The 24,558-nt window shown below is 36.5% G+C and overlaps 1 protein-coding gene across 1 annotated transcript in view; it reads left to right on the top strand.

The window, feature by feature from the left end:
• The first annotated feature begins 910 nt into the window (after positions 1–910).
• TRAPPC9 (trafficking protein particle complex 9) overlaps positions 911–24,558 on the top strand; it is a 374,540-nt gene continuing 350,892 nt past the window's right edge. The window contains exons 1-8 of the mRNA XM_026047148.1: positions 911–923; positions 1,892–2,492; positions 11,761–11,906; positions 12,717–12,845; positions 16,131–16,157; positions 17,148–17,269; positions 19,330–19,455; positions 23,091–23,307. Of these exons, the coding sequence (XP_025902933.1) occupies positions 1,909–2,492; positions 11,761–11,906; positions 12,717–12,845; positions 16,131–16,157; positions 17,148–17,269; positions 19,330–19,455; positions 23,091–23,307 (1,351 nt within the window). The 5' untranslated portion in view covers positions 911–923; positions 1,892–1,908. The remainder of the gene's footprint in view (positions 924–1,891; positions 2,493–11,760; positions 11,907–12,716; positions 12,846–16,130; positions 16,158–17,147; positions 17,270–19,329; positions 19,456–23,090; positions 23,308–24,558) is intronic.

Here is a 24,558-nt window from a genome sequence, read left to right as displayed (position 1 = left end):
CTCTAATGACTTGTGTCTAATGGAACGGAGTGACCCCAGCCATGATTTGTCTTGTCCCGTCGTGAGGAATTCGTGTTTATCACCGTCACCTGCACTTCCCTGCAGCCATCTTTCATTTCGCTCCATAAAATACTTAGAAAAAAATACTTTCCTCCATTGTACCTTTATTGGATGCTATTAAAAAATCACTATAAACTCAAGGTTTCGGAATTCTCCGGAGAAGGGAATCTGGAAGAGGTGTCTGCAGAATACCCCAAAGTTACGAGACACGTTGGAACACTATGAGCTACAAAGCAAGTGTATTAAAGACATATTCCTGTGACTAGGGCTCCTTAAAACCGAGCTGCAAAGGGAGTGAAGTAAGAGAAATTAACTAAAGTGACGTTTTCTGCCTCAAGCCATAGATAACTTTATTTTTCATTATCGTCAAAGTATGCATACAAGAACTAGCCAATGTTTTAGTTAGTTTTATCAGACTGCCTCGTGGAGGCGTAATTACAGAGCGATTTTAAATTGTTAATGTTCCGAATGACAGCAGATTCCTCAGCGCGTCATCTTAAGTGAGCGCGGGAGGAGCTTTCAATAAAAATAAATAAATAAATAAAACATCTTGGCAGTTGGCCCTCACTTACCAACTAGAAAGCGTGTTTGTAACCGATGGGCAAGCAAAGCCTGTGCGCTCGCTAACTAAGCATCATTCCCCGCAGCTATCGGCAGTATCGCCAGGCGGCAGCGCACCGCCGACCGTTAACGGCTCCACCGGCGCGCGCCACTGACCGTTAACGGCCGCGCAACAGCCGCTCTGCGCACGCGCCAACCGCCCGGCCGCGGGGGGCGTGGCCACGCCCATTGCCGTCAGTTCCGCCCCGCCCCTCCGGCGTGTCCGGCCGCGGAAGGAGGCGGGGGCGGTTCGTGTCCCGGCTGTGAGTGACCCCCTCCCCCCACCCCGCGTTCCCCCCCCCCCGGTTCGTACCCGTCGGCCCCGGTGGCCGTTACGGGGAGGGGGCTCGAATCCGCCCTCCCCCCACCCCGTGCACGCGCCCGTTGGCCGTTATTCGCCCCCCTCTGCGCCCTCAGGGGAGCGCGGTCCAGGGGATTCGGGTCCAGCATGCCCTGCTGTATAATTAGTAAAAAAAACAACGAGGAAAACTTGAAATCAGCTTCGTTTCTGCCCCATGCGGTCCCAGGCACAACTCTCTGTTCGTGGTTCTGGTTGAGAATGCAGTTACTGTCACTGTGCTGCTTTTGTTTATTTACTTATTTTTTCCCCATAAGAGGATGTTTGTAAGCTGAGTGCTGTCAGCAGGTCTGTTGATCGAGGAGATATGAGGGGAAAAAAATGTTCCAACTGTGCCCATCTTTGTAAATTGCAGTAATACAGTCAATTTTTAGAGCTTGCAGGGGATTTTAAGTATTTACGTGGAGAAGTAGTTGCCTAGATAAGCCCATGTGTGTTTTGGGCCTCAGCTCTGCTTGAAAAAGTCTTGTGGACCTTTATTTTTTCACCTGACCTTGTGGAAAGTGTGGCAGCTATATGGTTATTCAGAGCTGGTGCTAAGTTTATTCTTCTTTTATAATCATGTTTTTTGGTGCTGTATTGTGGAGACAGATCAGAGAGCTCGAGTACAGCTGTGTGACTAAGAGCGCTGCTTGTGCTCTATATAACTTTGTGTGGTTGAAAATACAGTAGAATGCTTCAAATATTAGTATTATGGAGCAAACAGCAGTGTTTTAGCTTGAAAAAGGGAGAACAGAGCAGCTAAATATGAAAGAAGTTCAGAGGAGCATAGAATATACAGCCTGTCGAAATGTTTTAGAGGCCAAGTCCTCAAATCTGCAGCTGTGGGCACGTGTGAATGCTTAAAAATAATACATACTTTTCTGTTATTAGCCCCCAGAGGAGGCAAAATGAGTGTCCCTGACTACATGCAGTGTGCTGAGGACCACCAGACGCTCCTGGTTGTGGTGCAGCCCATCGGTATCGTGCCAGAAGAGAGTTTCTTTCGCATCTACAAGCGGATTTCAGCTGTGAGTCTAGTTAACGTGCGCGACTCCCAGCGCGTGCTGTATATCCGCTATAGGCATCACTACCCACCAGAGAATAACGAGTGGGGGGATTTTCAGACGCACCGCAAGGTCGTGGGGCTGATAACTATTACGGAGTGCTCCTCCGCAAAGGAATGGCCTCAGACCTTTGAAAAATTCCACCTCCAGAAGGAAACGTATGGCTCGACGCTGTACGATTCCCGCTTGTTTGTCTTCGGCCTGCAAGGGGACATCGCAGAGCAGCCGCGCACGGACGTGGCGTTCTACCCCAGTTATGAGGAGTGTGAGACTGTGGAGAAGAGGATAGAAGATTTTATTGAATCCCTTTTCATCGTGTTGGAGTCTAAGCGACTTGACAGAGCCACGGATAAGTCCGGAGACAAGATCCCGCTCCTCTGTGTTCCTTTTGAAAAGAAGGATTTTGTGGGTCTGGACACAGATAGTAGGTAAGCAGCTATTTTTATCAATGGGCAGGTTTTGAAAAACATATTTGGCTCATGTTAGCCTCTAGAATAAGCCTACCAGAAAGGACAAAGCATAATTTGTTACCACAAAGGTTGTGCGTGTGTGTCTGTTGTGATTTAAGAGAATCTGATTTACTGTCTGATTGTATTTGGTGTTTTATGTTTACCTGTATAACTATTTGTGAAGCTAATCAAATACTAAGGTGAAGTTGAAGAAGAGACTTGACAGATTCCACTGCAGTGAGACTTCTTATTGAAAAGAAATACTTTATAGCTAGTAAGTTCAATTAACATGAACAAAATTCATTTTATAATTTTGTCTAGTATTTCCCTGATCATACCTAATATATTTTTTCCCAAGACTGTCTTCTTTTTCATGCAACAAAATAGTGTTCATATGATTTTGCTGACTGAGTTCATCATCTTGCCATATTCTTCTTGTTTTCTCTAATTATTTGATGACCTTGACCCATCTTGGGTTGCTACCATTCCATTCACAAATGTTATCTTTGGGAAGAGGGTCTGTCTATGTTATAGTTGTTGTTATAATTATGTTTAATTTATGTCACATCATTCCCACCTAATTGTGTGCTCAGTGTTCAGATTGGAGTGTTACCTAGTTCTGGTATTAGGGATTAATAACTCTGGTTTAGCTACAAGCAGATGCAAAATCTATTTCATTCCACTGTTCAAAGGCAAATCCAAAGTAAGAAATCAAACATCTTCCTATCATCTTGGAGAAGGTAGACCTGTGGAAGTTGCACATAATAAATGTGAGAATAATATATTTCAAATAAGTGTTTTAAGATTAGTTATCTCTGGTAACCTGAGACGAAGGCCAGCACCACCTTCCCCCTGCTCCAGATCCTCTTTGGTGCTGTGCACTTGTTTCCAACTGAAATAGTTGCAAAGAGAAGTTTCCAGCTTCTCTTTTGGTATTCTGGTTAGTCCCTGCACTATTAATTTTTTATTAGCAATATAAATTATTACAATATTGTTTTTTTTTTTTATGGGCAGCATGGAAAGCTAAATTCTGTAGCCAACATTTTTTTGGAGACCCTTTTAGTCGCTTGGCTTTAGTTACTTAGTTTGGATGAATTTTGAGTCATCCTAATAACCAAAATTCCATATTTTTAATTAAGAATGCTATGACATTTTCTGAAAATTCTTTGCCTTAGTATCAGAATTAATTTTGCTGTCTTTCTTTAAGTAGCACTTTTCCAAAGGTTAAAATTATGTATTGTAGAATTACATATTTTTGAGCATTGACTGGGGTACTAGTGGCCAAATTTCTTGTGAAATTCGGTACTGCTGAAAATTCAAATAACAAGATGTATATTTATCTGTACATACCCAAGAGGAGATTTTGTGCTATTACACTGAACTCTGGTAACAAATGTAGTGTCATGCCTCAACTCTTTGCAAAATACAAGGTGCATGACCCTTTCCACTCATCCTGGGTCATATGTAAGTCAGTGTGTATTATTGAACTAAGTGCTTTTTCTGAACTTAACTCCTCAAAGTAAAAGCAACATCTTTCCTCTTCATCTGAAAAATAAAAATGCTTTCTGTTTTTTAAAAAATTTTGCTACGAAATTAGCACTTCTGATTATTTTAAAACTTGGACTATATACAATAGCATACACAAGCTGGATAAAAAGATCTTGCTATTAAATTTAGTATTTTGCATTAGGCAGGAAACTAAGAGAATGTTCTAAGTATGTCATTGACTTTTGTAACAGACAGGACATACTTATGTAATCACAAATGGATGGGGATGACATTCCTGACTGGGAAAAAGGACGATTTTAAGAAAATCTGTTGTCCTTGATTCGGTCAGAAATTTGTGTGCATAATATATGTGAGCCCGTTTACACACTCTTCTTGGCACCTTTCATATATCAGTAGATAATCTCTTTCTCTGTGATCTGTTTAGCAGGAATTCAAGAGTGTGAAATGTGGTTGAACTGAGATCAATCTATTAACTGATTTAAAACAACTTTTAAAACAATTCAAAACTTGAAAATCACACTTAAATCTTTAGATGTGAAATACTACTGTATTTCATTTTATTACTTGAGTTTCAAGAAAAGCTTTTTATTGTAGCATATTCTCTTTTGTAGTGACTGGTTCCATAAATAAGGGGAAATGATTGTTTGAAGTCGTAATATGGAGTGTTAGAAGAGACTTTATTACACTTGACTCCAGTTTCTGTCTTAGGAAAATGTTGCTCTGTATAATTCTATCCAGTGAGGGACTAAATGTTGTCTAAGTGCTTGGAATGCATAAGAAAACGTTTGATATAAGAACTGTATTGTTCGTTTGTTTGTTTTGTTGTTTTAATCTTCAGGAATGATGAGTTTAAAGAATGAAGTAAAACAAATTATTGAGATAGGACAATGAAACAACCTCTCCTAAACAGAGGGAAAGTTCTAAAGGGGGAAAGGCAAAGATTGTCCTCTTAGTTTTTTCATATCCTGTTTTTATTCTTCCTCACGTGGTTTTCACTTTACTGGGTGGTGTAACCTGACTTTATGGTCAGTGAGAAAGTAACTGCTACAAGACCCTCAACTTTCTGTATTAAAATCATGACAATTAGTTTTTCTAATGGACAGTACTCATCTTTGTTGTTGTTGTTGTCTACTTAGTGTAAATAAGCAATTGTTTTCCATCAGTTTCCAAATTTTTGAAGTAAAATTCAATAATCTGTAGCAGAGGTCTCAATAGATTTACCTGGGGGTTACAGCAATACTCTAATGAACCAGGTTGACATTTTGAGGGAGAAAATGTTAAGAAGTTTTATGGGATGTAGTAATTATGATCATGTGATTTATCTTTTTTTCCCCCCAACTAAAAGACTAGCTAAAACTACTCAACTTTTTAAATCTCTTAAGATGAAAAGAGACTTTTCTCCAACAGTTTTATGGTAACATACTAAGGTTAGAGCTATGGTTGTGATCTGAAGTGGATGAATAGGATTGATATATTGTCTTGCTCAGTTTATAAAACTCACGTTAGTATGAAAAACTAATATTTGATGGTAGGTTGCAGAAACCTAATTGCTATCTTTTGATGTGTGGTGTTTGTAAATTATGACCCTGAATTAAACTGCTTTTTGGGTAAGATTCCAAGGAAAGGTGCACTTGATCTTTGTCTTTTGACAGGTTGTTTGTACACTTGAGCTGATGGGATGATTTTACCATCCCATCTCCATTTTACATATAGAGGCAGTAATAGAGAAAGAAACATTGTGCTGTTTGTTTTGAATAACTTCTTTGGCTGATGAAAAACTCGCATAAGAACTTTACCTAGCAAAAATAATGGGATCTTTACTGGTGAATCTTAAAAAGTGTTGAAGAAATTGTAGAAAGCTGTAGGACTGGGAGTCTGACCTGAATTTAATTGCTAGAGGAGCCAGTCATCATGTGATTTTGACAAATCAATTAATCTTCTTGTATTTATGTTATTTATCTGCAAATTACATAAAATATTGTCACAGGGCATCTAGGATTAGTTGAAAAAGGTATTTTTATTAGCAGTAGCTCTTCATAGTTTGCAGATTAGCAACTGGGAACGAACTCAGATTGAAGGGAATGGAATTGTGTAGTCCAGTGGGAACATATGTTTATAGTCTTATAACTTAAATAACCTATATTCATAGTCTTCCAAAGCTGACACAGGAAAACGTTCTTGCCAGAAATAGTATATAGGGTCAGACCTAGCACATGCTGTTTTAGACATAATAGACATTTCTTCATCTGTATTACTGAATATAATATTGTGCAGCTTTTTTCTAGATATAGGATACGTCTTTTCCTTTGAAATCAATCCGTTCTTGACCATCTTGACAAATACCATTTGTTTAAGTTTTCTGTGGCCTTTCTTTCTTTAGTTAAAAAAAAAATCCTCAGCATGCCTGTATTTATAATCTTTCTAGATAAGCTCATTTTAAATGTTGTTTATGTCAGTTTGTGTGTTAGGTTTTTTTTTTTTTTTAAATATTCTAGAGCATCTATTTAATACTACTGAGTGATTAGAAAGTTGAGCTCTATTTGTAAAAATCTCTTTTTCTAAGTAGTATAGTTGGTGGGATTTGTTTACTGATCTGTCAAACTTTGTGATATTTAAGTATGTGTACGTGGCTGTTAATTTTCTTTCTGTTCTTTGTCTTTCTAATTTTTGTTTTGTTCCTTTCTTTTTTCTTCTTCTCTCATACTGCCCTGTGAGTTTGTTGTTGGGTCTAAAAAGGTAGGCTGTGATCGTGTATGTTTAAAAATAGTTAGCTTTCTTCCATGCCCTGGCTTTCCACTCTGCCTTCATTGCATAGTTTAGTATTGCTTTTTATATTTGTTTTTCTGTACCTCCAAAAACTATTGCTGCCTGGTCCCTCACTACTGTTGTTGACCCCTTTTGGCACATTTGGCATCTGTATTTGATAGCAATGCTGATTTTTTTGTAGGACACAATAATTTGCTTAGGTGTCTGCTGGCCTCTGGAATTTGCTTTCTTGTTCAAACTCCAAAATCATGAAGCTATTGCTGCCTGTGTTTGGTTTCCAAATTCAACAGTTCTGGAAGTCAGTCAAATGCTGTAGCTGTGTTTTTTAAGTCTGGATAATGTTATGATTGGTGATATCTATAGTTATGCATGCTAATTGGAATTGGCAGAATTCGATGGAAATTTTTGTTGAAGCATTTTGCATGAATACTTTCCTGAATTCATTTTGCATGTTTTTATTTTTAAATTTAGCCTTTCTGAAATTTTGAGGATTCAGAAATTCCTTTCAAACTTGTTGCTTTGGTTTGTAGTGAAAATAATTTCTGTCTATATGATTTCTATCTATTTCTATATTACTGTTGCTCTGAATTTTCCAAATAATATTCTTACTGCCATACTAGGCAATTTTAGCTTCAGGAAAGGTCAGAGAAGAAAAGAGTTGGAGATGGATGGGTAAAGAATATATCCTATATAGCAAGCAAGGTAGAAGTGGACATGAGTTACAGTAGTGCTTACTGATTCCATGTTGAAAACTGGAATGGGATGTTTCTCAAGTTTGAGGTAGTAGGAGTGGTTACTGATGATGATGATGATGATGATGGTTATTACACTGAAGAACACCATATTTTTGGTATAAAACTACCATGGCTGAGAAACTTCAGCTTTATAGGCATATGTCCATAAATGTGCTGAGGAGAGGACCTTCTGAAGAGGGATTTGGATGATAGTCTGGATTTATGGAATATATAGCACGTAGTCCTGAATTACACGACATGGCCTTCTCTGAGATATCTTTGAGTGCATCATGCTTGCTGAAAGGGCCGCTTTTTGTTGTGTCTTTTAGACATCTTAAATAATCCTCCTGGGGAAGAAGTCATATAAACAGCACTTAGCAGTGATATCCTAGAAAAGTAGCAGCTGGCTTGTATGGGTTTCCTGCCATTAGATAGAATAGGATAAGACAATGGGGAACCAAACAATTAAACAATATTTAAATGACAATTAAATCATGAGGTACCTCTAAGCTTCTTGCTGTAGCCTGATTCTTTGGGTAAAGCTGTGAAGCTTCATGAATGATGGTATTTTTACCATAGGTGGGTCAGCCTGTATGATATTTTTTTTTCCATTGAGTATACTATACGTTAAATGATTGATCCACTGATTGATTAAGTAATAATTAAGGACTTCATTAAGCCATATTGTTAAAGATATGATTTTGTAGACATGATTTTTCTGAAACAAGCTTACCAAATATGAAGTAATTTGAACTTTTATGTCTATGGGTTTAGTTTTAAAGAAATCTGGCATTTTTTGACAACCAGTGTAGCTTGTAGTTTTTAAGGCCTGAATTTCTTGTACTTAATTATGACTGCTATATTAAAATACAATTTATACAATTGTGCAGTGAAGATTTCCTCTATATTTGGTGAGGAGCATGTTCTCCAGGAGTATAGTGAAGACTTTGCAGAGAGTGTAGGGTATAGTTCCTATCTTGGCACCCCTTTTAAGTGGCTAGAATGAATCCAGTCTTTGAATGATTAATAGTTAATATCCTTATCAGCAGGAATACCTTATGTTTTAACTTGTAAAGAGGGAAGAGTTCTGAGAGGGAAATGTCATCCAGATGGGATTTGAAGATCTCCAGAGAAGGAGACTCCACAGCTTCTCTGGGCAGCCTGTTCTGGGGCTCTGTCACCCTCATAGGAAAGCTCTTCGCATGCAGATGGAACTTCCTGTGTTTTTAACTTCTACGTGTTACCCTTTGTCCTGTCACTAGCTCGCTTAGTCTTTCCTCATATGAGGAAATTCATCATCTTTGTTGCTCTCCGTTGGACTCCCTCTAGAAGCTCCATATCCCTCTTGCCCTGGGTAGCCCAGAACTGCCCCCAGTACTCCAGATGTGGCCTTACCAGAGCTGAATAGAGGGGCAGGATCGGGATCCCCTCCCTTGACCTGCTGGCAACACTCCTCCTGATGCAGGCCAGGATCCCATTGGCTTTCTTGGCCACCAGGGCACACTGCTGACTCATGGTTAACTTGTCCTAGATCCCTCTCCGTGGAGGTGCTCTCCAGCAGGTCGAGCCCTAATCTGTACTGATGCCTGGGGTTATTCCTCCCCACGTGCCGGACCCTGCACTTGTCCTTGTTGAACCTCATGAGGTTCCTCTCTGCCCAACTCTCCAGCCTGTCCAGGTCCCTCTGGATGGCAGCACAGCCCTCTGGAGTGTCGGCCACTCCACCCAGTTTGGTATCATCCGCAAACTTGCTCAGGGTGCACTCAGTGCCCTCTTCCAGGTCATTGATGAACAAATTGAACACCATTCGGCCAAGTACTGACTCCGGGGGAACATATTGGTCACAGGCCTCCACGTAGACCCGACTCAGCCACTGGCCACAGGCCTTGTACTCATCTGTTTAGTGTTTATTAGCATTAGGTATTGCTTAGGAAGAATTGCTGGTGTGTGACTAAAGCATTTCTGATATAATATTCCAGTTTAGGAGTCTAGCTTATTCTTCTTTTGCTGTAGGACTTCAACTTTAGAACAGAGATGTAAGAACTTGCAAATATGCACTCTGGAAAATATTACTTGCTCTAAAAAAACTCTAGCCTATCTCATGTAAGTCTAATGGTGTTATTAAGATTATATGTTTTTTGAATACTGTTTATTTAAAAGGACTTTCTTTAAAATTTTCTTCCAGATAAGTACAAAAAGCAGAAATTAGTAAATTATGCAATCTGGGAATTTGAAAATAAAATGTTTCATTTGCTTTTGATATTTCGAGCTCTACACTTGAGTCTCTAAATTTTCCTATTATATTTTAAAATGTTGCTACTAGCCTGTTGATTGTTGACAGTATAAACTGTGAAATGATCTCATTTGATCTTCTGGAGAGGAGATTCTTCAAAATAAATTTTATATAACCTTTCAGCTCCTCAGAATCTTTGTTTCTTGACTATAATGCTAATATTTGGAGGGAAAAAAGAAAAAGACCTGTTACAGATCATGATGAGACACTCGTATAGTAATTAATATCAGGAAAGAGAATTTGGATGATAATGAAAAAAATCATCTTGTATGTGCTTATTAAAATATTTGATGATTTTTCAAGAATAAGGAATGCAGCTTGTTCATAAAGATACAGAATATTTGAAAATTTAAGGAGAGGAAATTTGAAGTGTTAGTATTTCTGAATTATTCTGTGTAACATATTAAAAGAAATATGACATTTATAAAGTTCCTTGCCTTTTAAAATGCAGAGACTAACAAAGCTCTGATTTAAGTGAGAGTGGTGTAGGAGAACAGAAAGTGTTTACAAGATTAGAAAGATTGCAAGATTGCTGGTTTGCAATATAAAAAAAGATGATATAACAACATTTTGACCAATTGTATTTCTGTAAAAGCAAAAGCTTATATTGAAGTCTCATTAAGATTTAGGATTCTTAGTTTGTGCAAAACAGCTTTAGTTTTCACTTCAGATTTTACTGTTTTTTGCTAAAAACAGATTCATAAACTACAAGCTGTTTGGAAAAATGGAGATAAGAAGTAATGCAAATTCTTGACATATCTGAAAGATAAAGAAAAAAAGTCTTTGTAGTTTTAGGTGTTGCCCTCTTCATCATATTAGTTATGAATATGATGTGATATATATACATGGATTTATGGGATATATTTGCCCCTTTTTTGCTATATATATATATATATATATATATAAGCAATAGGAGACATACTTCTCCACTTCTTGTCAATAATACTGTTGTGATTGCTTTTCTATTTGATTTTTAAATACATGATTCCATGTTTTTCCATCTAACTTACCTGTAATTTTGTGTTCCCAAACTGAGCCATGATCAGACTGCTTTGTCTTAACCTCTTGATAAGCTTTTTCTCTTCTTTTTTTCTTCTTTTTTATTTTTGTTTGAACTAATTTTAAAAAATAAGACATCATTTCATGGTTGAATGTAGGGACCATCATTACAGTTTGATGCTTGTCTTCAACAAAACCCAGTAACATGTAGTAAATATTAAATGTTTTCATTGTTCTCATCTCTCCTAGCCTTTATACCTTAAAATTTAAAGGAAATTAATGAATATGCTGTACTTTATTGCCATTCCAGTTGTATGAAAGTGTTTATGTAGGCTTTATTTTACTTATTTATTCTTTTTGGCTGGGCTGGAAAAGGAGCTGTATTGGTGCTACTGTTTGAACTTTTATTTGAATAAATAGGAATAGGAACAGAAACTTGTCAGTTTTTGACTGAAATGATGGTGGTTGGGTTGCGTATCTAAGTGTGGAGTCGGAAGAAAAGTGGAAAGTAGTTGTAGACTTAATCAATTCTTCCACTAATTATCCCTTCAAAAGAAAAGTGCTATTTTTTACTATGCCATGGTATTTCTAAGGAGATAATACTACTTTACAGACATTACCACTCCTTTATTTTTTATTAGTATATTTTTATTTAATTTATGCCATTATTAAATATTATTAAAGCGTTCTGAAGAACAATCTTCAAACTTCATCTGGCTGTGTCTATTAATATTATATAGCCAAAATATAGCTGCATTTGGTTTCTCTGTATCTCCTCAGAACATTGATTCTTTTGTGTATTATGCTGGTTAGAATCATGCTGGATGCTTGCCTAGAGAGTAAATTAATGCTCATACATTCTTAAGAAGGAAAGTAAAAAGGTTAAGTATTGTCTCAAATAGATGTTTCCTGGAAGTAATTATAAACTGTGTCTTTTATATTGTAGGCACTATAAGAAGCGTTGTCAAGGCCGGATGAGGAAACATGTTGGTGACCTGTGTTTGCAAGCTGGGATGTTACAGGATTCTTTGGTGCATTATCACATGGCTGTGGAACTTCTGCGGTCTGTAAATGACTTTTTGTGGCTTGGAGGTAGGATTAATTGGTGATAGTGGGAAATCCAACCATCTTCTATAATATTCTTTCTGTACTATGAACAGGAGGAACAATTTTAGGTGATCAAAATGTCAAGAGTGACTAAGAATTAAAGCAAAAATTAAAAAAAAGATTAAATTGCTTAGGTTTCTTCAAGCAGGAAAGGAAAGGAAACCTTACCTGCTTGTGCAGACCATGAAAAGAGCATGAAAATGCCCTTTCTCCCCCTCCAAAATTTCATATAATCTGTGAACTTTTTGAGAGTGAGCTCTATGCAGTTATTCAGACTGTTAATAAAGACATTAAAGAATGCAGGTCCCAGTATTGACCTTGTCAGACACCACAAGCAACTGGCAAGCAGTTGGACTTTGTCCTGCTGGTCTCATTCTTTGAGTCTGGAAATCCAGGCAGTCCCCCACTTGATGGTTCGTTTTTCAAATCCTATCTCATGAATTTGGCTGTAAGGTTGCTATGGGAGATCACATCAAAGGCCGTGCTAAAATCAAGCTATGCAGTGCCCATTGCTTTTCTATTGTCTGCTGAGCCAGTCATCCCCTTGTAGAAGGTGATGAGGTTGATGAGGAGTTATTTATCCTCTAAAAATCTGTGTTTGCTATTCCCAGTCACCCTGACATCTTTTATGTGCTTGGAATTGGCTTCCAGAAGGATTGTTTTATAGCCTTCCCATTGTCACTAGGTTCTCTGCTGAGAATACACTTCATGTTCATGTAAATAAACTGACTCTACTGCATGACACTTCATTTAAATGAATTGACTCTACTGATCTGTTGGTTCTTTAATCTCCAGCTGCTCTGGAAGGGCTATGTTCAGCATCAGTCATCTATCATTACCCTGGTGGTACTGGAGGTAAAGCTGGAACTCGTAGGACACAAGGGGGTTCACTTTCTGCCGAGGCAGGCAACAGGCACAGACCAGGTAAGTGCTGGAGTTCATTTCTGTTCTGCTTTCCACATGTTCAGTAATGGCAATATCCTCCCCACTTTGTACTTTTAGTAAAATTTTGCACATAACAATGAACTGAAGCAAACTAGAGTGATACTTCTTTCTGAAATTTTTACATTAATGATTTTTGTGAGACTAATGTCAGCATGTGTGCTTTACAAAGAATTGTAAAGATTTCCACCAATCATCTGATTGTTAAAATTTAGGATCAAGGAAATGTGGACGGTTTTCAGAAAACATATATGGTGTGGAAGAACCGCACATGTGATAAGGAAAGGTTAGGTATATTTATGCTAAGATGTTTTGCTGTTGCAAAGCCAGCATTTAATAAATATCATTGTTAAAATATACTTATAAACGAGCATTGCTTTTAAGGTTCAGCATGCTTTTTATAAACTCTTAGATTGCATCACTAATATAATAATTATATGATGCTGATATGACATTGGGGACATGTCCTGCTTAACATATATAGAATTATTAGGAGAAATAACAGGTGGGGGAAAAAAATGAAAATTGAAAATTGAGGTAGCTTCCAGGACAGACTGGGTGGGATTCATGGAAAAAATATCTGTTTTTGATTTCTCAAATATGGGAAAACTGCCTCAGAAAATTTGAGCTACAAGTGATTGTAAACTAGGAAACGTATCGTAAAAGCTGGCTTTGTTTTACATGTTTTATGGAAGTTAGACTAGTAACCTGGACAGACCCAGTCCAGCTGGGTCTAACCCAGTTCAGTCACTGCTTTTTACATACTTACGTTCCTGTACAGTATTAAAAGAAGTAGAAGCTTAGTTTAACTGCCAGTAACTCTTTGGTGTGTGGTGTGATTAAAAATAATTCCTTCATTCAGAAAAGCCCCAAGTTTATTCATATGTAAATCACAACCTAGCAATCCCACTCTTTGTGACATCTTTACTACAAAAGATGTGCATTAACTGCAGATAATTTGAGGGTCAACAATTAAAATTGCCTTATTTCTGGAGAGAATTCCAGGTATACATACAGTATATAGGGATTACAATCTGTTCATTTGGTTTTAAGACCTATAAGTGTTTTTTTAAGTGGGCTACTATGGTATAATGTCACCCAGTTAGGAACCTTTCCCCACTTTCCAGCAAATATTTAACTGTATAACTGTGTGTTTAATATTGGTTCTCTCCTCTTTGCTAAAAGGTTCTCCTTTTTAGTAGATATGAAAGATAAATCCCATCAGTAAAAATAATTGAATAAGATATATTTGGGGTATATAATTGGTTTTGTTGATAAGCTATTTTGTAACTCAGAATCATTCTGTCACTGTTAGTATGCAAGCTTGTTATTGCATCTTGCTTTAAAGCTATGAACTCGGTGTGCCAAGATTTTTTTGAGAAACTTTGAACTCAACATTAATAAAATGATGACAAATTGATTTTTTTTTTTGTTATTCCTTTCAGATAAAAGTGGTACTTAATGGTGCATGAGATACTGTTCCCTTACTTTGGCTATGACCTTTTATGTTTAGGTATCTGAAATGTTGAACTCTAATATCTAGCCCAAAAGATAGTGAAGTCATTTTCCTCCATCTTCTGACAGATTCTTTTCCTTGCCTTTTGCTGATTCTGCAATGCCTTTCATTAAAGCCCTTTTTCAAAAATTGCAACCTTTTTTATACAGTTATCTTGATATGACTAAGATTGTGAGGAAAGGGTTTAACTTAGGGAACTAAGTCCAGTGTAGCTCTCTGCAGAGTCAGTCCAGATTTCAAAAAGGTCTTGGATTTCCAAATTCTACCTCCACCAAGATATAGTTGAAACTTGTTTTCAGCTCACATCCACTTTTAAGGAATACAGATGTGCCAGTTATCTTTTTATCTTCCTGATCTGCCTGGAATTGCCCCTCTTCTAGCACGTGTAGCTTCAGCCTCTTCTTGTTATGCCCCTTGTGCCCAGACCTAGCCAAGAAAAACCTGTTCCTCTTGAGTCTCTTGTGGCTTACACTAGTTGGCAGTTTTGGGACTCTTGTGCAAGACTGGCTACTCAGTAAATGGTGTGGTATCTGCTTTATTAAAAAAAAAAAATCTGGGGAGAGAAGCAATACTGTCTCTCTTTCTATAGCATAAAACACAACTTTGAGAGGTGTTATTTTCTGCTGAACACAATTATAATGTCGTATTTCACAAGTACTTGGGAAGTGTTGCAGCCAGCAGAATTTTTGGCGGTGAACCTTTCAGTTTCCTTTGAAACTCCATAGAAGATGTGTTGCTATTTAGGAGTAATTCATTCACAAGAGAATTATTCAATAACATCACATTGAAAATATTTGCCTGAGTAAAGTAGATGTGTAGCCTTGGTTTTTCCAAAGATAAATTTCTTCCATATGGTCTCACCTGAACCACTTGCCTGCAGTATCTTTCTCATAGCACAAAGTTGTTATAACAAATAAATGTATTTTATTTTGATTGGAGTGCTAGGCTCTTAATTTTATCGTCAGACTTTCTCGTTCCCCACTAAGAATGAGGAAACCTGAGTGAAGTCTTGGAGTCTCTTCTTGATCTGAACCTAAATTTGTAGTTCACTAGTCTGGAGAGTGAGAAAATCAATTGAAGTCCTGCCACTCTCATGGAGCTTTGGGCTGCTAAGCTCTCAGTCTTGACAATTTTATTGTCATTTTTGATGAAAGCTTAGGGTCAAAGATATTATATTTCCAATTAAACTAGTTTACCTTCAGCAGCTCTGTCAACCCTCTGCAGCCTCACTTGTTGGGTAAGCTGTTTTCAAATGGATGAAAAAATTCATGGAGTGAAATTAAATGACAATTATAAGGGATATATTGGTTACAGTTACTTAAAAATGTTACTCTAGAGTATTGTGTCGATTAAATGAGTTCCCATACAGAAATGTAAGAACCGTTGGACCTTGATTATTAAAATATACTAAGTGGACTGTCATAGAAACTTGCCAACTAAAACAAGAAATAAAAAGGATTAAAAAAAAAGAAAGGATTTGACTTTAAAATGCACTGTGAAAAATTAGTCACTTGTTGATTTGTCTCAAAATTAATGACAATGTTAGAGGAATTTTGCATTTTTTGACAAAATTAGATTTAACATATGGTGATTACTTATATGTTTGGCAGTCCTTCAATATAGGAATGCTGATTCTAATAAATTTTATTATTTTGTTCAAACTTGATGATAGTTATAAACTATATTGTAAGAGCTTGTTTTGTTGGCTGTATTAAAGGCTGAAAAGAAATCATTTTTGTTCCTCCTTTTAGGGGCACAGGAAGTTCTCATTGATCCAGGTACATTATTTTCATGCATGTTTCCAAAATCTTCTCTTTTTTTTAGTGGCACAGAGAGAGTAAGAAGCAACTTTCACAGTAGTTCTTAACCGTAACTGTTCAAGGAGCTTGGACCAGCTCTGGAACACAGAGAAACATCCTGGAGAAATAAATTACAGTAGAAAGTTAGGCATGAAGTTTGTTACAGATTAACATTTAAAAGGGCATAGAATCCTTACAGATCTTTGATGTATGTGTTTAATTTCTTATATTAATTCTGCAATAAATTTAGGTTCAAAAGTTAAACTTATGTTCCGTGCAATACCCCAGATTTTTTTTTGTGTTCTATCTCAGATTCTCATGCCTTATGTATGTAAACTTCTCTCTCTCTTTTTCTTTACTGTATATGAAATCTAATTTCTCGTTTTATTGGCCTCAGGGGTGTGTATTTGTGTGTGTATGTGTTTTTTAATAGTTTAGTAGTTGTCTGGGGTTGGAGATAGGGAATAGAAGTATTAGCTATAAGTGATTGTGATTTAAGTGATTGGAAGAGGAGGTTACTCTTCTAATAATTAGTTTATAATAACATACTGCACAATCTCTTTCTTATGTATCCTCTAGAAATTCCATTTATAAGTAAATGAAAAGCTAATCAAAAGATTAAAAGCAAATACTCAAATTTGTCTCTAATCTCATTTTAACAGTGTAGTATTTTTCCCTTGTCCAAATATACAGATCAGTGTAAAATATTATGAATATACTTGTCTTTTAATAAGTGTAAGGTTATTTCTTGTTTGTTGTTTTGTAATTGAATTCATTTTTCATTTGTTTTCTTTATTAAGAGAGCTTAGTAAAAAGCGTAGCAAATGAGATCACTTGTTTTCTAGATATGGCCTGGTTTATTTATTCTTTGTGTATGTTTTGATAACATCTACAACATTTTTTTTTCTCTTAGATATTATATAGTAACTAATAGTATTTCTGCTCATTTCCTCTCCTCTTCTGTTTTAGGGGCCCTGACTTCAAATGGTATCAATGCAGATACCAGTGCTGAGATAGGACGTGCCAAGAATTGCCTTAGTCCTGAGGACATCATAGATAAATATAAAGAAGCCATTTCTTATTACAGCAAGGTAGTCCTACTTCATTGTAACATGAAATTTCTTGTAGATAATGAAATGTTGAACCTTGGGGAGGATATTTTAACGCGTGTACAAAAAAGTAAGCATAGAGGGAGAAGGAGGAGTATTTTGTACTATTTTAATAAATGCTTGATTTAGAGCCTGGGAATCGCATGACTTTGACACTAAAGATGGTACCCAAAATTTCAGTGTATAGAGTTATACTATTTACTGTGTCTATTTTCACCCATTTTGGATTAATTTCTTAATTTCTTATTTTTAAAGCACTCTAAAGGGAATTGTATTTGGAAGGTTCTGTTAATTATTAAGTAGTTTTAGGGACTTCAGTACATATGGCAGTGACGTTATCGGTGCTTTTATGTGTTGCGTGAGCTGGATGCCTATTTATTGTGACTGCTGGAATGATTTCTGCGGTTTGTGTTTGAGAGTTGATACAGGGATTGCTGATCATGGGTGTCATTTTACAGGACTGTTCAGAGAGTCTAGTATTTAGAGCATGCACAGAGGTAGGTGTGACTGAGAAAATGTAGAAGATTAGAATTTTTTAATGAGTATGTGCAAAAAAATAGGTTTTCAGTTCTGCTGGAGCATTTTTCTAGATTAGTGTGAGAATGCTGAGTGAATGTGGTAGCAAGGTAGTTTAATGTTCCCATAATCTGGAAAAAAATTCTCGTTTCATACTGTGACAGCAATGGCTCCGTATCCACATCAACCCTAAAAATAGCTGTAGTTGTACTACTAAATAGTACTTCACTTATGCTTTAATCACCTGTTTGTTTCAGTTAGCTCTATAAAAAAGATACTTCTAAAATCAAGTGAGAGAGATATGACGATAATGATGTGAAAAAAATATGTCCTTTCCATGGTTGTAGCAAAGAGAGACTCTCTGAATGTGCCCAAAAGAGACATTGTGCACATCAGTTAATTATGATCAGGTGCAATAAACACCAAAGATTTTAGGACTGATTTCAGATGAATAATATGTCCTTAAATACCACAATAATTCTGCAGTGTATATTCAACTTCTTATGTTAGCATAATGAAAAGTTACTTATCTAGAAAGAAAGTATTTTTAAGATTAGTTATTGGGCTAAGTTTAAGACAGATTATTTGTATTTTGGTTATAATATTATCCATTATATGAATATAATATCCATTGTGCTCTCTCCAAGTAACAAATCTGCTTCTCTGCCTTCACTTGCAAATAACCAAGAATTTTTTTTTATTGATCTGCTTAAGACCTATCACTGAGCTGAAGAAACCTTCATAGACTTTTAAACATTTTTTTTGTTGCTGTCTCAAATACCCGAGAAAGAAATATGTAATTGTAATTCTGTGGAAAATTAGTCTTTTATTTCACTCTGAGCATTATTTCCCTCATTAAATTTCTAACATGATGAATACCTCAAAAGAGTTTAACTTGCATAGGTGATAGGCATACTCAGATGTCTAATATCAGCATTATTTGAGAAAATAATGAGATCAGATTGCTTGTATAGAAAATTGTTTGCATTTATTGTCTGAACTCAAACAGATCAATGTGTGTGTAAGTTGTTTCCTCTCAAGCAAGTTGTGCAGTGTAACTGAAATATTCATTTAGAGATGATATTGCCAACTGTGTATTAGAAAAATAAGAATGATTTGTAATTAATTTGTAATCAGTGGTAATGTTTTAACTAAAGATAGGTTTGTAGCAGGAAAACTAAAGTTGTTATTTTTTCTCATGTTATTTCATGGGAAATAACATTAATACCTTTTAGCTTGTATATCGCTTGCGTTGTGACTTTTTCTTCTTACATGAATTCAGTGAAACTCTGCTGTGTCTTTAAAATGATAAAAGTTGAGTGAGGATGTTGCAAATTGTTGTTTTGCCTAATAATGTTTTGCGTGATACTTTAATTTTCACTCAGGTGTTTAATAGTATAGTCAGTAGCATTCAAGAGCTGCTGACTTTGGGAGCTGTGACAACTAATTTGTGTGCTGAAGAGAAGTCTTGACAAATATAACAGTTGCCATGCTTTAATATTATTATTTTTATTTCTCTCTTCAAGTACAAGAACGCTGGTGTGATTGAACTGGAAGCCTGTGTGAAGGCCGTGAGAGTCCTTGCAATACAGAAAAGGAGCATGGAAGCTTCTGAGTTTCTTCAGAATGCAGTTTATATCAACCTTCGTCAGGTCAGTGCACGAACTCCAGTCCTTTTTCTGTTCTCCTGTAATATAGTGTACTAAAAGCATAAAAGTTGCTTAGATTCAGGAAAATCAAGTTCCTTTTCTGTGCCACTAGCTTCCTCACCAGGACTTTACTTCCTCGCCAGCACTTGACTTCCAAGGACTTTCACATCTCTGAGTGCAGTTAAAAAGGAGTATTCAGAGCTCATGTGAAAACATGAGGACTTCATTTGAGAGTAGAGTCTCTTTTGGCCTTTCTTTCTTGTGTAGGCAGAACATGTGGAGGAGGAAGAATGTCAGAACCTTCTCATTTGAGGGCAGGAGTGAAGATTTGATTATTTTCATTTCTAATTTGAAACAACTCTGTGAAGTGTTTTTTTTTTGAGCATGAGTTTTAGGATACTAGCTAAACTTGTTAACACAATAACAATGAATCAGCAAGGTTACAAGATGGACAACATTGCATTCATCTGCTTACAAATTTGCTTCTACAAAGCAGAAGTGTTTGTGCTTTGTAGAAATACGAGGAAGATAAATCTTTCCAGTGTTGAGGGATCTGTTTCCCATAGTGTGTGGAATGACTGAAAGTTATATTCACAGTTACTCAAGATTTATAGTACAGAGGAGGGAGGCAGATAATAGTGGTACTTTGAATTTCGAATAAAGGAAGACTCATCTTTTTGTAAGTTAAAAAGAAACAAACTAAAGAATTGTGTAGTTTTATTGCAGGGAGATAGAAGAAATATCAACACAATAAAAAACAACAAAAGAGGAAAGTGTATGCTTCTGATAAAAAGTAATACAAGTTTCTTTCCATACCTTTCATCTCCTATCCATTGTAGAAAAGAATTATGTAATTGATGTTTTCTGGTTAGAGGAGAGCTGCAGGGTAATAAATCTCATCTTTGTATCCAATTATGGGGAATAAGTTGTAACATCCAATTTAAAATTGAGAAAGATGACTAGAAGCTTATTTTAATATAGGAGGGAATAATTAAAAATCAAATAAGCAGCTACCCTGCTGAAAGCCTGACTTAGAAAAGGCCTGAGAAAAAAATGGCCCAGTGGCTTGTGTGGTGAACAAGGGCGTTTAGAGATGTAATTGTTAGTTTGTTTTGCTTTAATAGTTAGATGAAAATTAACCAACTAGAACAGATGCTAGGCTTCAACCATTGGGTATTTCCCACCACTTAATAAGCCTTAAGTGTTTATAGATTTGTAAGGCCAGGAAAGAACATTGTGGTTGCTACGCTAAATGGCCTGCAGAATGCCAGCTACAGGCTTCCCAGAAGCAATTGATTTGGGATATCTGTGGGATTTTCTTTTACTTATTTATTTATTTAACTTGAATTTTTTGAATGCTGGGGTGATAGCATCGAGCTGGTTAGGCTGGGGGAAAAGGCAAAATTTTGTCCTCGTTATGTTGAGGAAGCACAAGCAATTTGCTGCCACTACGAAAGATATGTGAGCAACTTTGTGGGCAAAACTTAAGCAATTAGTTAGGTAACAGCATTAAAAATGAATTCAAATATATTAATGTTTAACAGGGAAAGAGAAAAAAGTCATGATAAAAATTCAGATGAACAAGAGTGCTCGCTATTAATACGGACCATTATCAGAGAGGCAACAGCTTTTCTTGAGATCTTTTTAACATATTTGAATAGTTTCCATAGATGCATATACACTGTCAGAAATCTGTATCTGAGAAACAGGTTTGATACCCTGTAAACTCTTCTGACTTCTATATTTGATGATGTGTTCACGCCTTTTCCAGCTCTGCTGCCAATTTTTTTTTTGGTTATCCTTTTTTTCTTTTGTTAATGACATGAATGGCAAAAAGAAAAATACAATTGAAGTTTCCTTCTCTTTCTACGTGCTAGGATAGGTGACCTTAGTCTACCACCTTTCTTCTTCTGAGGCTCTTTGGCTTCTGAGGACTCAGCCAAACTGTTCTTAAGAAATTCTCTGTCTTCATTTTGTGCCTTTAGTTCTTTCCAAGATCTTTGAGTCACGAAACTTTTCAGTTTAGTGCAATTGCCCTTAGACATGCTTTGTTGCAGGGCTAGTCTTTTTTATGCAGGAGCTGCATATTTGCATTGTGTATGTTGTGCTGCTCATTTCGTGACTAACAGCAGCTTCAGCTTCAAAAAGATTAAAACTGCACAAAGTCACTTGCTGATCTGTTTCTCTTTTTAAGATTTTAGATGTCAGATAAGGTCATAGTCCCTTCTGAAGACTATAGGTCTCCGCAGGGTCTGTATCAGTATTTTCAAAATTGGCAATGACTTTTGAAACCAGTTTTAACAAGTGTGTTAGGATTTAAGCGACTAAAACGTATTTCAGGACTTCACTTATAAAACCTATATTCTTAATTATTTCTGTCAAAGCTATTACTGTGGCTGGGATTGTCATTTGAGTTTGCAAGAGTTGTGATAGTTGGAGTTAGACATGCAGACTTCCCCGATGGATATTTTCCATCTCAGAGAATGAGTTGCAGAAGTGCTGTTTCTTCTCCATTAGCACATTTTTTTGTGTGTGTGAAGCTTGTTGTTTTAAATGCCTCTAAACCCGCTGAGCCATTTTTCAGAATAATTTGCCATAATTTAAAATCTTTTATAATGCTCTTGGATGTGCACACTGTGTTTTGTGCACTAGATGTCAGCATTGATTCATAGAATCATAGAATGCCGAAGGTTGGAAGGGACCTCAGAGGTCATCGAGTCCAACCGCCCTGCTCACGCAGGGTCACCTACAGCACGTGGCACAGGGCTGCATCCAAGCGGGTTTTAAAGATCTCCAAAGAAGGAGACTCCACAACCTCTCTGGGCAGCCTGTTCCAGTGCTTTGTCACCCTCACAGTGATTCGCTTTCAGAGCTCATTGCTTGTGGCTGCGATGTGGAATTAAAGTACCTGGAAGCTTTGAGACTTCCTGCAGAAGTTTTTTCTTGGCTTTTTTTCAAAGTAAGATTTTTATTTACAATAGAGAGGAAAGAATGATTACGTGAGGTATGAATACAGTATGAATAAGCAAAGAAGTCCACGTCAGCAGTTTCCTATCAAGCCTAATTCAAGCTTAAGCTGATCTGGACTTCACCTTTTGCCACATTCTTCCTCTCTGGTAGGCCATCTGTGTAGAATCATGATATTCACATTTTGTAATTCAAAAGATTTGAGGTACATATAGTTGGGACAACAGATTCCTTAATATCATAGCCTGAGATTTCAAAGTTAACTAGTATGTTTACTCTTAAAGCTTTGAAAATCTCTAGCACTCTAGATCAGTGCTTTCCGGAGGTGGTGTATTTTTGAGTTCTAATCGCACATACAGATACCACACTAAGTATCTTCCATAAAATGGGAAATAGTGTAGTTATTATTGCCTGTTTTGACCTTCTACTTATTAATATTGTAGACAGAAAAGGCTGATAAACTTATATATACTGCTCTTGTTAGTTGTTGAACTAGAAGCTTAAGTTTTCCTGGCAGTAGGAGATTTTAAGACCAATTGAACACAAAATCACTGGCTTTTCATAAAGTTGGAAAATGTCTACTACATTCTTTTCATGTTACTTTTTACTTTCATGTCATCTGTAAGATATTGATGAAGGTATTCCTTTTTTCTTTCCCTTTTAAATTTTAGCTTTCAGAAGAAGAAAAAATCCAACGGTACAGCATTCTTTCTGAGCTCTACGAATGCATTGGCTTTCACCGAAAATCTGCTTTTTTCAAGCGCGTAGCAGCAATGCAGTGTGTGGCCCCTAGCATACCAGAACCTGGCTGGAGGGCCTGCTACAAGTTGCTTTTGGAAACACTCCCTGGCTATAGCCTGTCACTGGATCCGAAAGATTTCAGCCAAGGTGAGTGCTTGTGGGGTGGAGTAGCACTAAACTGGCTTGCCCTAAATCTCCAGTTCCTTGAGATGTGTCAAATAAGAACCAACTTCTTTACCTGAAATGAGTTGCAGCAGGTAGAGCTGTTCTTTTACAACAGCACATTTACTTTTTGTGATGTTATTTTCAACAGTTCCAAAATTCTGACAAGAAGTGCTGCTAGATGTGTTGCTGTATTCCTCTACTTGCTGGGAATAATTATCTGTTTATGTTATCTGTTTCAAAAGTATTTCGTTGTGTTTGATTATACACTTCTCAATGCAAAATAAGTCATATTTTATTTTCAAGAATTTTTGAATTAAAGTGCTTTCATCTTGTGTCTGAAAAGTTGGTTTTCTTTTGATATTCAATGTTGGCTTTTAGTCAAAGAATGAAAGATTCTTTCATACATTTTTATATATCGATGCACACATGTACATACATACATATTTATATATAAACGCCCATATATCTCTACAACTATATCTGTACTTGTATCTATAGCATCAAGTCACTTTTCCCCCCAAATTAAATAGATGTGATATTATCTGCAAGACTGACATTTTAAGAGCATTCCAACAGTTTTTAGATGCTGTATATCATTTGAGTTCCTATTTTATTGCATCTATTAAAAAGGCAGAGCAAAAAGCTCCCTTAACAACACATGACTATTCTTGTAGTTAAAAACTGTGTTCATTTTCTGTAAGTTATGTGCTGTCTCCTGGCCTTCTTTTAATAAGCTCTTTTGAAACAATTTTTAATAGTTAATGTTTGGTGTTAATGTTAGCTGAAACTGAATGTAAGAGTACTGAACCGAACAGAATCATTTTCAAATGACTGAACAATACAATAACTGAATATAGTCATTCTTAATCATTTGTGGGATTTCTATGGGCTGCAGCGGAGTTGAAGACAGTTGGTTGCATGTGTAGACATTTAAAATTTATTTATTTTTTACATCAGGTATGACTTCAGTAGTCATTGGAAAGAGATGAGGTGCAAGGAGCGGCAGAAAATGTAAAGAGGACTGTAGAAATTGTGTAGGAATAGAGACTATATTGAGAACAAATAGACTATGACCTGTCATGGAAAAGATGAAGACTAGTTTGGGAACTGTTATTTTTTTTCTAATCAGTATGTTCAATTTGCAGATTTTTATACAAGTATCATTACATTGCTTCTTGTTGAGAAAAGTAAATATAGAGTTTTTGGTGATTTCTAGCTTTTTTTTTTTTTTTT

Source organism: Nothoprocta perdicaria, unplaced genomic scaffold (genome assembly GCF_003342845.1).
Source record: "Nothoprocta perdicaria isolate Ctin4 unplaced genomic scaffold, notPer1 scaffold_48, whole genome shotgun sequence".
Lineage (NCBI taxonomy): Eukaryota > Metazoa > Chordata > Aves > Tinamiformes > Tinamidae > Nothoprocta > Nothoprocta perdicaria.
The sequence above is the reverse complement of the archived record's forward strand: the minus strand, read 5'-3'. Positions and strand labels throughout refer to the sequence as shown.